General features: G+C 38.7%; 1 protein-coding gene across 10 annotated transcripts in view; it reads right to left on the bottom strand.

Annotated features, from left to right (window-relative positions):
- The window catches only part of Tle4 (TLE family member 4, transcriptional corepressor), a 136,577-nt gene that overhangs the window by 16,290 nt on the left and 106,417 nt on the right, over positions 1 to 13,870 (bottom strand). For 8 of the 10 annotated variants that reach the window (XM_008760286.4, XM_006231128.5, XM_039101907.2 and 5 more), the window contains 6 exons: positions 4,636 to 4,755; positions 3,697 to 3,750; positions 3,148 to 3,300; positions 1,896 to 2,028; positions 1,390 to 1,583; positions 865 to 941 (listed from right to left, as the gene is read on the bottom strand). In XM_008760286.4, the coding sequence (XP_008758508.1) occupies positions 865 to 941; positions 1,390 to 1,583; positions 1,896 to 2,028; positions 3,148 to 3,300; positions 3,697 to 3,750; positions 4,636 to 4,755 (731 nt within the window). Of the gene's footprint in view, positions 1 to 864; positions 942 to 1,389; positions 1,584 to 1,895; positions 2,029 to 3,147; positions 3,301 to 3,696; positions 3,751 to 4,635; positions 4,756 to 8,192; positions 8,305 to 13,870 lie in introns of those variants that run through there. The other 2 variants (XM_039101927.2, XR_010063613.1) reach the window with 2 other exon arrangements.

Raw genomic sequence — 13,870 nt, forward strand, 5'->3', positions numbered from 1 at the left:
GTTCCTTCCTTCCTTCCTTCCTTCCTTCCTTCCTTCCTTCCTTCCTTCCTTCCTTCCTTCTTTCCTTCCTTCCGTCCTTCCTTCCAAGATTGAAATACTACTCTAAAAGTTTTCTTTTCCAATTTCCTAATCCAATTAGAACTGTGTTTAGGCGGTGAGAACAGAAGAGTACAAGTATACCGAAACTAAGACTGTGGAAAGGATGTGATGAAATTAGAATATACAAAGAGGCTGGAAGAGGTGTGTTGTACTTGGTCTGTTATCACTCCAGGGGAGTGTGAACAGACATTCCAAATGCTCAGCTCAAGTAAAGAAGCCAAATGAGCAAACTACCTTTTCTAGAAATAGAACGGAACAGAAGACTGTCCTGATTTTTTTGAAGTTTTAGCGTGTCTGTTCTTTACATGTTCAAATTCTAATCATGTAAGTTTGCATATAAACATCACACTTTCTGAACAACTGCCTTAAAATCAGCAACAGACAGAAGCCTTGACTGCCTGAGTTGCCTTCCCAACTTACATTTTATATGAAGGCTTGATTTTTTTTTTTTAAACAGGACACACAAAACTAAACCTTATTATGCCTTATCTTTTGCTAAGGGAAAATGAAAACTATTTTGACACTACTCAGCAAAGGCCCAATTCCAAAATGAAAGCAAGTACCAGAGCTTTGTAGACAATGAATCCAAAGGGACGTTCTTTGCTTCTCTGCTCTCTCCCCTCTGTCCCTGTCCCTTCTCTCCCCATCTTCCTCCCACCCTCCCACCCCCCGCCATGTGCCCATGTCTGGCCTCATTTAAGTACCCCACCCCCTTTCCACTCTTCTCTCATTAAACCTTTCCACGTGGGGAAAAAAAGTACTCACGGTTTTCCTCCTGGAATGCCTGTCAAGTTTGGAGGTATTGCTGGCACACGCATGTGATGGTGTGGATCAAATCCCACCTAAAATTATTCCCATGCAAAACAACAAATAGTTAGATTTATTTGTTATGCTTTGGACAATATGGTACCTAAAGCTTAGGATCACAGATAATTTGAAAATACAATTTCAAATTTCAGCAGTATCTATTGATTTAAAATGACAGGATTTAGTGATCCTTAATTCAGAACTGGAACATACAAAAATGTACTATTGATTATTGAGACTTATGACAGAAACAAAGGCTTTATTATGTTTATTCTCTTATGTGGTCGAATTTGGTAGTTTCAAATTTCAAAATGACCACTAAATTTTAAGAAATCATAAACTTTCTCATCCTCCCAAAGAAAATAGATCAAAACATAATCACATGTATCTTTATAACACTCAACCTTTTATAAATATATAGGCAACATTAAAAAGAATGCTGTGTGTTCTGAAACTCTAATTCTCAGAAGCATGTAAACCCACCACAGGTGATCTTCCATAGGCTGCCGCTGCCGCTGCCGCTGCCGCAGCTGCACTCATCTGTGGGGAGATGTTGTGAAGCCCAGCATAGGCGGCTCCAGGGCTGGTCAGCTCTCCATTCATCCCAGCATGGGGCACAATCCCAAAAGGGGTTGGATATGGACAAGGTACAGCCATTGGGGTCCTCAGGCTGGATGCTGAAGAGAAAGTCAAGACCACAGAAAATAGCAGTTGCACCTTCTTCAGTTGGTTAACAATACAAGCCATAGTTCGAATGAACTGATTTTACTATTCTCAAAATCATTCAAGCCTTTGAGGTGGTTCAATCATTTATCCCATTTTTTTTGAACACTTAATAACCTGTTAGACATGGATGGGGCCACATGCTTGATTCGGAATACTTACCTTCTCCAACATAGTCAGTGCTGGTCATTACTACTTTTAACAGATTGCATTACTTAAATTTTTAAAAAGTATAAATAAATATACACCATTTTTTCCTTACTAACCTAAGGGGTCCACACCTGGTGGCTTTCCAGGTACAGGCCTCAGTCCGGGAGTAGAGTTACTGCCAGGGGTAGGTGCATCAGTCCGTGGAGTAGGGGTATTGGACTTTGAAACAGGAGTAGTAGACTTTTCATTCTAACAAGAGATAGAACATATCAGCCATGAGAACATGATTTTAAGAGTTACTTTTATATTAAAAGAGCAAGCAAATCAAAACAGAGAAATGGGAGAATTTCTTTAGCTTCTCATATCTCAGTTATAAGATATCTCAGTCTTATATCAGTTAAAAGTAGCTGGCAAAGAACCAAGAAGACACAGTTTAGGGAAAATTGAACTGAAGTTGAACTCAAGAAGTTATTTATAAGAACCTGGTCCCAATCGGAGGCCAAAGAAATTCAAACATGCATCCCAAAAGTGGGCCATGGTTAAGTCAGGTCCCTAGTACACTGTTCACATCCTAAGAAGTTCCATACCTGACTCACTGCTCTCAGAAAACCCACACATGAATACCATAGATCCCAGAGGAGAAAGGAGAGGCCATAAAAAGACAACCAGAGTTCCAGAAGAAAGGACAGAGGTTGAACCCAAACCTCAATCTAGCCTTCCATCCATTCTAAACACATATATTCTTTATCTGCACACAAACTGAAGAATCCCCTGATCCGTCAGCTGTGAATTCAAAAGGTCACTGAAAAACACATATGGCTTTTTAAAAAATGAAAATGGGTGGTGAGGAGAAAAGGGGATTTACGACACACAAATGCAATCAACTCCACAGCCCTGTACAGGAGGAAGTGTGGGAAGATATGCAGACTGCTGGGAAGTTCAGTCTGGCATTTGTGTTGAGTCAAAACAGCCTATATTAGCGAGAGAGTACTTAGGCAGAGGCTGAGACTACTGCAGCTGTGTCTAGCTTGGCAATTCAAATGAAGCTACTAATAAAATGACAGTTAAATTCCAAAGAGAATTCACCACAAACCACAGGCAATCAGACCATCACACTAACTCCAGTGTGTACTTTTCAACTTCACTATAACATTTTCCTCTTATTTTCATCCACTTATCTTTCCCTTAAGCTTACAGACTCAGAAGCAAATACCATCAAGTTAGTAAACCTTTCTGGTCCAAACATCTTTTCTAATTAAGCTAGAAATCTAAGCCCCAGAGATAAATGGGAAATAAAAAAAAAAAAATGAAAACCCAAAACCCAGTAACTATTTTGGAAGTGGTAATTGTGGTTAGGGAGTAGCTTACAAGGCTAAGCTCTTTGGATTTGGAGGAAGGAGTACTGCTGGAAGATGCAACAGAAGCAGGGCTGATGGGAGCATCTTTCTTGAGGAGGCGTGTCTTGTCCAGGCCATTCTCCCTTGGGGAATGTGCTGGGCTTCCTCGAGGGGAAGATGGATCCTACAAAGACAAACATGTAAAAGACTGGTAACTGACTCACAGCACTGAAGAAGTCCTTTACTGGGGACACTTCTAACTAAAAGCACTTAGTAACTTGCTTAAAAGTACAAAACTGAACTTTAATGAATTAAAGTTAATGAACTTAAAGAATTAACTGAATTTACTAGAGGAAACATCTGGTATTGAGGTGAACAAAGCAAAAATCATAAACTCCTTGAGTCTGCAAGGAATATCAATAAAATCAGTAGGATGAGTGGTGGGAAAGGACAGTGTCCGCTGGAAGGAAGGAGCAGCACTTTTGAAAGCCCAGCAATGTATAAAGTCGGTAGTAATTTCTCATAAGCACTCTGGACACTTGTCTTTGTCATAGCTGCAGAGGGCTAGCCACAAACATACCTCATTGGACACATCAACTACCAAGTTGTCATCACTCTTCTCACCATCACTGTCCTGCAGAGAGGATTGAGAGGCATCATTTCCAGCCCCAGGGAAGAAAGTGCTATCAATTTCAGCTCCATTATGTGTCCACACGAGGTCCTTATGTTTGATGAAAACAGTACCCAACACTTTATGCAAAGTATTCTTCTCTTTATTTTTCATGTTTATGTTAAGAGCTAGGTAATGATTCCATTCTCCATTTTGAAAACTGTAGTACAATGCCTTGCTTACTACTCTAGAACACAGAACACAAACTTCACGCCCACCTATGCACATCCTACAATGGTGGAGTGTGATTTGGTCTGGCAGCTTTTAATAAATCTGAGTAAGTCACTGTGTGGTTAAGCTGTAAAGTAAAAACCCAGTTTGAGCTTCTTGTGAAGCCTGCAGTCCTGCAGGGAACAGAACAACGAACACCTGCCTCCACACCTCCTATGCTGCATGTTCTCCCTTCTCTTCTGACCTGCTCAGACAGCAGAGGAAAACCAGATTCAAGTCACACCCAGGACACATCTGTACATGCATCTTCCAAAAATTTTCTCCCTTTTCTCAATACTCTAGGTACATCCAAACTTCTTGGGTTTTCCATTATTTCTACATCTCTAGCTAATCACATAAAGTTCTACCTACCCTAACAGAATTACCTAGTAGCAGTCTTAGATAACCTGCTACAGGAAAGCACTGGGGTCTTGCATACACATGTACACACACACGTAAACACAGATAATTGATGGGGAGAGCTTGATACACCAATAAAAATACAGTAATTCTTTTAAAAAAATCTTGTAAAGAACAGGTATCCTGTATTCTAAAATTGTATGATAATGGTTAAAATTACCAATTGATAAAAGAACAAGACAAACTAGCCTCGCCCAAAGAAAAGGTGGATGAACTTACATAGCGAGCTGCAATTTCCTTCTCTTCTGTTTTCTGCTTCTTGCTCTCTGAGGAATAGTCTGTAGAGTTCCTGTGTTTCTCAGAACCTCGGAAACTAGCTGATGGGGATACGGAAGAGCTCTGGAATTAAAAATAGAACCAAGACTGAAAAAGATCATCAGTTAACAGAGCAGTTAGATAAATCTCTTTCTTCAGTAGTGTATGCCTAGAAAGCTAAGAGGAGACGGGAGAGACAGGAGATGAAAGGAGAGCACAGATAGAGAAGGAAAGAAGCAGAGAAAGACAAGGAAGGGCAGCAGGCTGAGCACAACTCCAAAGGGCAGAGCAGGTCGCAAGCACACACGCATGAGACGCTGTTCAAGGCTTTCAGGGAGTTGGGGAGCGGAGGGAATACAATAGAAAGCAGAGGGAAAGACAGGATGGTTTTCGTGTTTATTTTGTGTCATAAAGTTTACTGGTCGACAGAGAGTATACATTTGAAACTCCCCAGAGAAATTTTCCAGAGGAACTGAATACAGTTAAACATAAAGGATAATCAATAATTTTTCAATTAAAAACTAAAATAAGAGTAAAACTAACCATTAACGATTTGAGCAACCAAGTACGGTGGCCATGTGATATACAGATTGTATGACCTTATTCACAGAATATTTTATTCAGCCTACATCAACAGTCCAGAATATTCAGAAGTTAAAAAAAAAAAACCCTTGCAAACATTGACTATATTTCTGCATATTCTTCATAAGCATACTCATTTTGTTTCTGGAAACCTTAAACTCACTGTGGCCAGAAAAAGGAAGAGGGCTCATGCCTCAGACTTCACGTTTGTTCTTTCAACACACACTTAATCTCAAGTGTCTCCATATTGGTGACAGGATTTGAAGCCTGATAAAGGTGGTTTTTTGTCATGAAAGTCAGCACATGTATGAGAGCTTAAAGCCATGGTTGAAAATGTGAGAAATGAAACTATCCTTCTATTTCTCATGAGTCATCATGTACGGCATGCTAAACGTTAAATGATGCTTTTGGGGGTGAGTTAGAGGGAGAGTAATATGAACCACTGAGTAAGGAGGTGATCACTGTTAGAGGCTGCCCATCCTAAGCCCGCCCTTACTCTAGGCACCCCTGCTGGGGTTCAGATGAATGCTCTGTAAACTCTATGTACTAGTTCCTATTCTAATATTCAGCAAACTATATTGCATAAAATTCTCAAAGAACAAAAACCACATTAGACACATTGCAGAAGGTCACTGAATGAATCCCACAGAAAATCATTTGAGTAAAACAGGCTGGGGTGCCTTGGAGAGTAAAAGGAAGTTCCGTGCTTTCTTCATCTTATTTCTTTACAACAAGATGTGTTTTCAGACTAATGTGGTGTCTTCCAATGAAGTCTGTGGTGGAGAAGTTGGGGTGGGTGTGTGTGTGTGTGTGTGTGTGTGTGTGTGTGTGTATGTAACTCTGTTTCTTCTGATACTCTACTTCCAGTCATTTTCACTTTTATCAAAAGAGGAAAAAGCAATTTCTAAATAATTTTGAACATATCCTCAAATATTAATGCTAAAAGGTAATGCCTGTTCAGTCTTAGTACTTATTTACTGGCATATGTGTAAAATCAAATAGCTTTTTTTTTTTCCTCTTAAGGCTGTCTCTCATTGTAAGGACAGCTCTTCCTTCCTTTTTGTGTTTGTGTGTGGTATGTGTGTATACTTGTATATAAGCCTGCATGGGTGGGTACAGGTATATAGGCACATGGCATGTGCTGTTGATGCTGGCTGTCTCCTTGATGTCTTCAGTTTATTCATTAAGGTAGGCTCTCTTGGTGAATTCAGGGCCTGTCATTTATGTTTGTCTATGTAGGCAGCGTCCTCTACAAATAGGCTGTCTTCCATCTGAGTGTTAGGATTACAGAGGGGCTACCATGACCACCTTTACCAATATGTGGGTTCGGGGGAATCTGAACTCGATGGACTGAGCTATCCATCTCTCAAGGCCCCTGCCAAAATTTTATTGGAGAACAGAGTTACACATTTGATTTTGCTAATAGTTGCTTATCACCAGCATTTCAAGGTTAAGCTGTGCAATGAGTACTGAGGTGATCAGTGATACCCAAGTAACATAACAACTCTAGAGTTAAACTTCACTGCAAAGCTTAGAAGTCCAGCACTCTGCTACTGGATGGGCACGTGGGTTTCCTGAGCATGAGAAAGATTTAAATGATGAATAAGACACTGGAAAAGTTTATTTTCATATCTCTTTGGTTATTATAAAAGTTTAGTTAGGTTGGTTATTTTCATAGTTTACTACCTAAGGCACTTATTGGAACTCAAATGTGCCACTGTATATATCTAAACATTTAGGCTTATTCAGAAAAATATTTTCATTACAGTTTATCATACATAAGCAAATACGTTACAGTGATCAATTTAGAAGCCAAAGATACTCTGGATGTTATGATTTTTTAAAGCTTTCCATTTTAACAAAACAAACATCCACTTTTCCCAAGAAAAGAAACAAAATGGTATGTTTAAGGGGGTGGGGAGAAATGGCAGCATAAAAAGAACCCAACAGAAAAATACAAACTTTTAAGTTTCATATGAAAACCCCAACTACACTGGCAGTACAAATGCATTTCAGATATGCCTAGTATTATAAACCAGGCATTTTTAAAAAAGGGAAAACTCCCAGGCCTTATTCTGAAATCCACCTTAGATTTTACTGAGGCTGTGGGCAAATCAACTGTAGAAGTAGCATCTCCAGCAACTTGAAGTGGGTGGCCCACACCTGTCCTCCTCCAGATCAAAGATGGCCATGTATGGGAAAGAATTCTATAAAGTACTTTCTAAAGAAAGCCATATTAAGATAATTAGCTAATTTTAATAACAGGGATACGGTAATAGCAGGCAAGAGCATCTCTCTGGAGTCAGTCAGACAGTATGGAGTCTTTAGGACTACAGTCAGCCTTGTAGCCCCAGGAAAGATGTTAACTCTCACCCAGTCTCTTTGTAGTTTGGGATTACAAGATACCATCTCCATCTACTCTGGGCTTCTCTGAGGATGAAGAAAAACAATTTATATAAAGCTTGAGAAATAGTCTTAGGCACACAGCCTAGCTCCTCAACTACAGTAACACTGCTGAGACATCATTGCACAGTGTGGGTCAGTCCATTCTATCTACTACACATGAGGAAAAGGAAGGTTCCTGTGAGGACTTATTCTAGGCACTTCTGTAGTGCTTCCCTTCAACATAGATATTTTAATGGTCCATAATTATAGGGTTTCAATGAACCAAAACACACCTCTCAACAATTATAATAAAGTTTTGATTCTACACTGCAGAGAAAGGACTATAAATACTATATTCACATGGGATTTTCTAATTTGATTTTAAATGTCTACCAAAGTAATTCTCCTTTCTATTCACAAAGGTACTACAGATAGATACCCCTGTCACTTGCAGATTACAAGCAGAAAGAATATGCTAAAGTTTGAAAGCACATCCAAGATAATGAACTAAAAGTGTGCCTTGGCAAGAGAGGTCAGCAGATAAAAGTGCTTACCACTAAGCCTGAAAACATGTGTTTTGATTCCTGGAACCCACATTATGGAACATGAGACAGTACTTCTTCAAGTTGTCCTCTGATGTCCTCTGTAGCAAGTATGCACCCCCTCCTACCCCAAACAAACAAACAAACAAATGTGGATAAAACTTCCTAAAACTCATTGGCCATTATTGGTATTGCCTTCATAGCTACTAGATATTAAAGAGCAACTCAGTTTCTTGACACGTAAACAGGGATAATGAAAAGCCAAAGGACACCATGAAAATTAGAGTTTGCTGTGTTTTCTAGGCTTTTATTCTCAACAATAATCATATAAATGATAAATTACATGTTACTCTAACTGCAGTGTAGTTTCAACACTCTAAAACCTTAGTATGAATGGGTCATGTAAGTTTATCTTAAGAGAAAAAAGAGAGGGAAGGCCAAGATACGCAGAGGTCCTTTACTGATGCTACAATGGAAGTCCTGAATCAACATTTTCTCAAACTGAAGACTGAGGCCTACACCAAAAGCAAACAATGCTGACTTAATTTCTTTCAAAAAGATTAGTTTTTAACTTACAAACATGAATGCTTTGCCTGAGGGTATGTATTACACTGAGATATACCTGGTGTCATGAATACCCTGGAACTAGAGTTGTAGATGACTACAAGCCATCAGGTGGGTGCTGGGAACTGTTCCCAGGTCCTTTGTAAGAACAGTAAGTTCTCTAAACTTCTGGGCCATGTCCTCCGGTCGCTGAATTCAGAAAAGCCATGGCTTTACTGTATCTCAGCAACGCAGCGCTGCACACTCTACAAATGCTTCTAGAGGCCTTGGAAACAAAGGCGACGACAGCCACAATAAATTCATGCACACCAGAATAACATGGAACCATATGCAGTAGCATTGATTAATATTTTTATTGAATACTATTGCTCAAAATGTTCACATTCTCATTAAGACTGCAAATGAAAATAATTGTCAATCGTGAAAAACATAACACCTTAAAAATAAAAAAAATGGTCAAAATACAAAACTCTTTCATGCCAACTCAAATCACATGTAGATTTATGTAAATTAACTAAAATCAGAGTATATTCTTGTTGACTGTGGCAAAGCTCGGAATCAGTAACTGGTGTTGGCTTACTGCTTATTACACCAAGACTTTTATTTAAATGGCCTGCTTGATTAAGGATGCCATAAAAAAGCATACTCTGCAGACAATATCACAGAATTTGCTTTTTCAAATTAACATAAATCAAAACTCACCTTCAAAAATGACTGAACTTTCTAAGGACCGGCCCTTGTTAAAAAGAATTCTTTAATACAATCTTCACATAATAAAGTCTATTGTTATCACAATCTTTCATCTTTGTAACATTTCCTTTGTAACATTTTAAGAGGACATACTCTTAAAAACCATTTGTTACTGTCTGTCTCTCTTCTGGTAAGAAAAACTTGACTCAAGACAAAGTGTACATATAGTCAAAAAACACCAAGCCAGGGAGAGCATTTGGAGTCAGAACCATCAGTTTCAGTGTGGACATAAAGTCAGACAGACTTGGGTTCAAGACCAGCCTGTATCACTTCTGTTATTATCTGGGACAAGCTACTAAAATGTCATTTTCCAGAGGATGGGAATTGGGTAGAGGCATGACTCTAAGGTCTCTGTAAGAACTGAAGACTTCATACTGTGAACATGGTACTTAGCATCTGTTGTAATAAGCCTGTATGAAAAGCCAGTCCTCAAGGACAGTGGTGGGAACTACTGTATAGTCTTCACTCACTGATGGGCTCACCCAACAACAATTTATGGAATATAATCTAAGTGAAGAAATAAAGAGGGAAATGAATTTCACAGCTTGCCCTTCCATCAGAAGTCAAAATATTTAACACAAAAGAGATATATACTTTTTTCCTTCATGAAATAGAAACAGTGCTTTGCTATGCAGTCTCTTGTGCTTTGTTTCTGTGGTCTTGGCATTTTTGGTCAGGATAAAATGCCTAATAATTTATAAAGTATCAATACAATTGATTTTAAATTAGAACATTATCTTAATGTCCTCTTGAGGTTTCTTGACTGCTATTTCCTCTTTCTGGAATAAAGCTGTTGGCTTTGCACCAGAAATTTCATTAAATAATTTATTTGTTCTTGCAAGTACAGCTGCAAGAACATGATACTTTGATGCTAAAGATATGGGTTTGATCTGTATACAGGTGACTTAGCTTCTCTCTCACTTGATGTCACTCTATATGTGGACCTAGTTGTGAACTGCATGAGGAAGCAGTTGTGCAGAGGGTGTGTGTGTGTGTGTGTGTGTGTGTGTGTGTGTGTGTGTGTGCGTGCACGCTTTTAAATATCAATATAATTCCAACAGCTGCTTTAAAAAAAATTAAAGAAGGGTAAAGACTGAGCACTAAGCTTTGGATGGCCTTACCTTTTTCTTGCTCTTTCCATGTTACTATTTCTCCAGTAAACTATTTTAACCTATTTGAAGGCCTAACATATTTTTCTTCCAAGATTGTTAACTCCAAAGAACTTCATATATATGTTCTGTGGTGTGCATGCAAATGTCTAAACAATATCTTGACAGCATTTCTGCAGGAACACTGAAAGAAATAACAATCGACCAATTTAAAGACCAGCTGCCTACCTAGTAGGTAAAATTGCTAATCTGAACTCTGGTCTTCATGTTGAGACAAAATGGCTAGTTTTCAATGATACAGCTAATTAGATTTTTCAATAAAAAGTGGGTTGTTTCTCAGAATAGAATTTGTCAATATAAATATAATATAGCCACATATGTATTTTATCTTTTAGTAGTCATAGTAATAAATGTAAAAGACCCATAAAATTAATTTCAATTACATACATAATCCCAGACATAAAAAAATACCATATAAATATAAGCAATATAAAATGTTTTGAGATATTTTATAATCTCTCTTCTTTAGAACTAAACTTTCAAAGGTTGGTTTGCAGTTTATACTTATAGTTTACCTTTTTTTGGACAGGCCATATTTCTGTTGCTTAAAATATGTGTATGGCTATATGTGGCTATCATAATTAGTCAATACAAATGCAAAAGTCGTCAAAGCCACAAAACAAACACCCATTAACACTTCAAGTCCCTAGCACTTAGATAAGACAGATGAACATGTCTACTTCCCTAATTTTATCCAAAAGTTTCTTCCTTAGAGTAAGCACCTAAGTCTTTTCCCTCTAGAGCAGCAGTTCTCAACCTGTAGTTTGTAACCCCTTTGGAGATTCGAATGACCCTTTTCAGAAATCAAATGGCCTTTTTTTACAGGGTGGCCTAATACCATCAAAAAAAAAAAAAACACTGATCTTTACATTATGATTCATAACAGTAACAAAATAAGTTATGAATTAGCAAGAAAAACAGTTTTGTGACGGGTTGTCACCACAGCATAGGCACTGTGCAGTGAAGAGTCAAAGCATCAGGAAGGTTGGAAAGCACTGCTCTAGAGGCTGAGGCAAACTCTGCCGAGAAGTTTCTTCTTTGCCTGTTTTTCAGTTTTTCTATTTCAGCAATATTCTGAGGGTTCTTGCCCTGTGAGAGCAGGCCAGGACCCACAGTGAATCCCACCTCAGCCTCTCATGTGCTCCTTTCCTGGCCTCAGTTACAGCTGATACACAAACAAGCACAGACCAAGCTCTTGGTCACATGGGATCTTCATTATCTAGACCAGAAATTATGTCTGTGTGGCAGGAATATACCGTTTGACCATATTCTTTTTGGATTGTTGATATTCAATATAATCACTCTGTCATCTCAATAGTTGGTGTGTGCGAGGGAGTGGGGTGGGCAGAAGTTTGTGTACTTACACACCAAAGAATGCAGGCTTTCAAAGGTGGTGATTTTGAAAGTGAGTGTGACAAAGGCATGAGACTAAAAAGGTATTAAAAGCAGAGGCAGTGGAAATCAGAGAGCTGAGATAGAGGTAAGAATGGTACTTAGACCACATAGAGAGTGACACATCAAGTAAGAGAGAAGCTAAGCCACCTGTATACAGATCAAGCTGATATCTTTGACATCAAAATATCACTCAAAGATATTTAACCCCAGAAATTGGGTTAATTCCCTATAAAGTCTGCAGGTTACAATCTTTATGTCTATGTTTCAATATAATTCCTATGTTGACACCTAAAACCTAATGTGTTTGTACCTGGAGGTGGGCCCTCTAAAATGCAATTAAGTCAAGAGTAGGGCCTTAAGAGTTGAATGAGAGATCTTATGGAAGGACAGCTAAAGCAAGCGTCTGTTCTTCCCACTTATATGAAAAGCACAGCCAGGTACTGCTTATGACTCAGGAAAGGTCCTTCCTACAGATTCTTAATAGGAGTTAACTTGACCATGACTTCTGAGTCTCCTGAACTGTGGGAGATAGCGTTCTACTGTTTAAACTATCCAGTTTATGTCATGGACTAAGGCAGCCAATGACATTACTTGAGAGAACTACATGAAGAGGCAGGTATACTGTCCTTTCTCTTTTGCTTACTTCTGGAACTTGTCCTGAAAGGCACAGGCCACAAGCCTGGGCCCAGAGTTCACACTGGGCAGCTAGAAGCCAAGAGACCTGCTATGAAAAGGTAAAGAGAACTGGAAAAGAACCCCTTATTTTCTTCCCCAGATGAAAATATCTGAAGGATGGTTGCACACTTCCCTTGGTGTTTCTTTCAGTTCTCCCTTCTCCTCATCTGGAGAACTCATGTTAATTGTGCCTCTAGAACAAGGTAACAGGAATGTGCCTTACACCTGGCACATCCAGCTTCATAGAACTTGACGAACAATTGTAACAAGAAATCAAGTACAATGGGAGGTGAGAGGGAAGCTGCACTACCTTGCTAATTATAATTAGTGAAGCCTATAGATTGCTAATGAGCAGGCATTCTGCTGGGCCCAATACAACAAGAAAAAGAACAGGCAAAGGCTCTTAATTAGGAGATATAACCTAAGTTATCAAAAAAGTAAACTAAAATTACAAGTGCAAACATTCTGTGCTACACACTGAGATACATCAGAAGGTGGAACTGAAGCACATGGAGGGAAGAGTGGGGAGGGCATCAGAGGACAGTATGGAAAAGAGTGGTGAGGCCTGGGTTTTATTCGACATGTCAATGATAGGCAGTGAAGACACTCTGATCTTAAAAATGAGTTTAAGATCTTGGAAAAGATTTAAATTCTCAATCATTTTCATCTGCCTCCTCAGTTAAACTAGAGTAAGAATTTTGAAAGCACTATGAACTGATATCTTCACAAACACCTTTTGCAATTAAAAATAAGAACAATTTTAAATGTACAATATAAATTTTGTATGCAAGTTTATTCATGTTAAGTTAAGTTAGCAAAAATCAGAATATCATGCAAGATGGTTTTAGTGGCTGAAGCAGGCTTGCGGTCAGCAACTACTACAGCTGGATCACAGAACAAGAAGGATGAGAAGACGGATCAGAGAAGGATGTCAGCGTTGATCTAAATGACTCCCTTTAGAGAAGTATGTATGTGAACACAAAACCGGGAACAGGTTGGTCAGTTATGCCAGTTTCATGCATTTTAAATAGAGAAGGAGTCTGAAGTACTTCATGAGAATACTCCTAGCCTCAAAGAGCTTATAGAGCCATAAGTCATGTGACAAACAGCATCCTTGCATTATCAGAGAAGAAAGAA

The sequence above is a fragment of the Rattus norvegicus genome, chromosome 1 (assembly GCF_036323735.1).
Source record: "Rattus norvegicus strain BN/NHsdMcwi chromosome 1, GRCr8, whole genome shotgun sequence".
Taxonomy (NCBI): domain Eukaryota; kingdom Metazoa; phylum Chordata; class Mammalia; order Rodentia; family Muridae; genus Rattus; species Rattus norvegicus.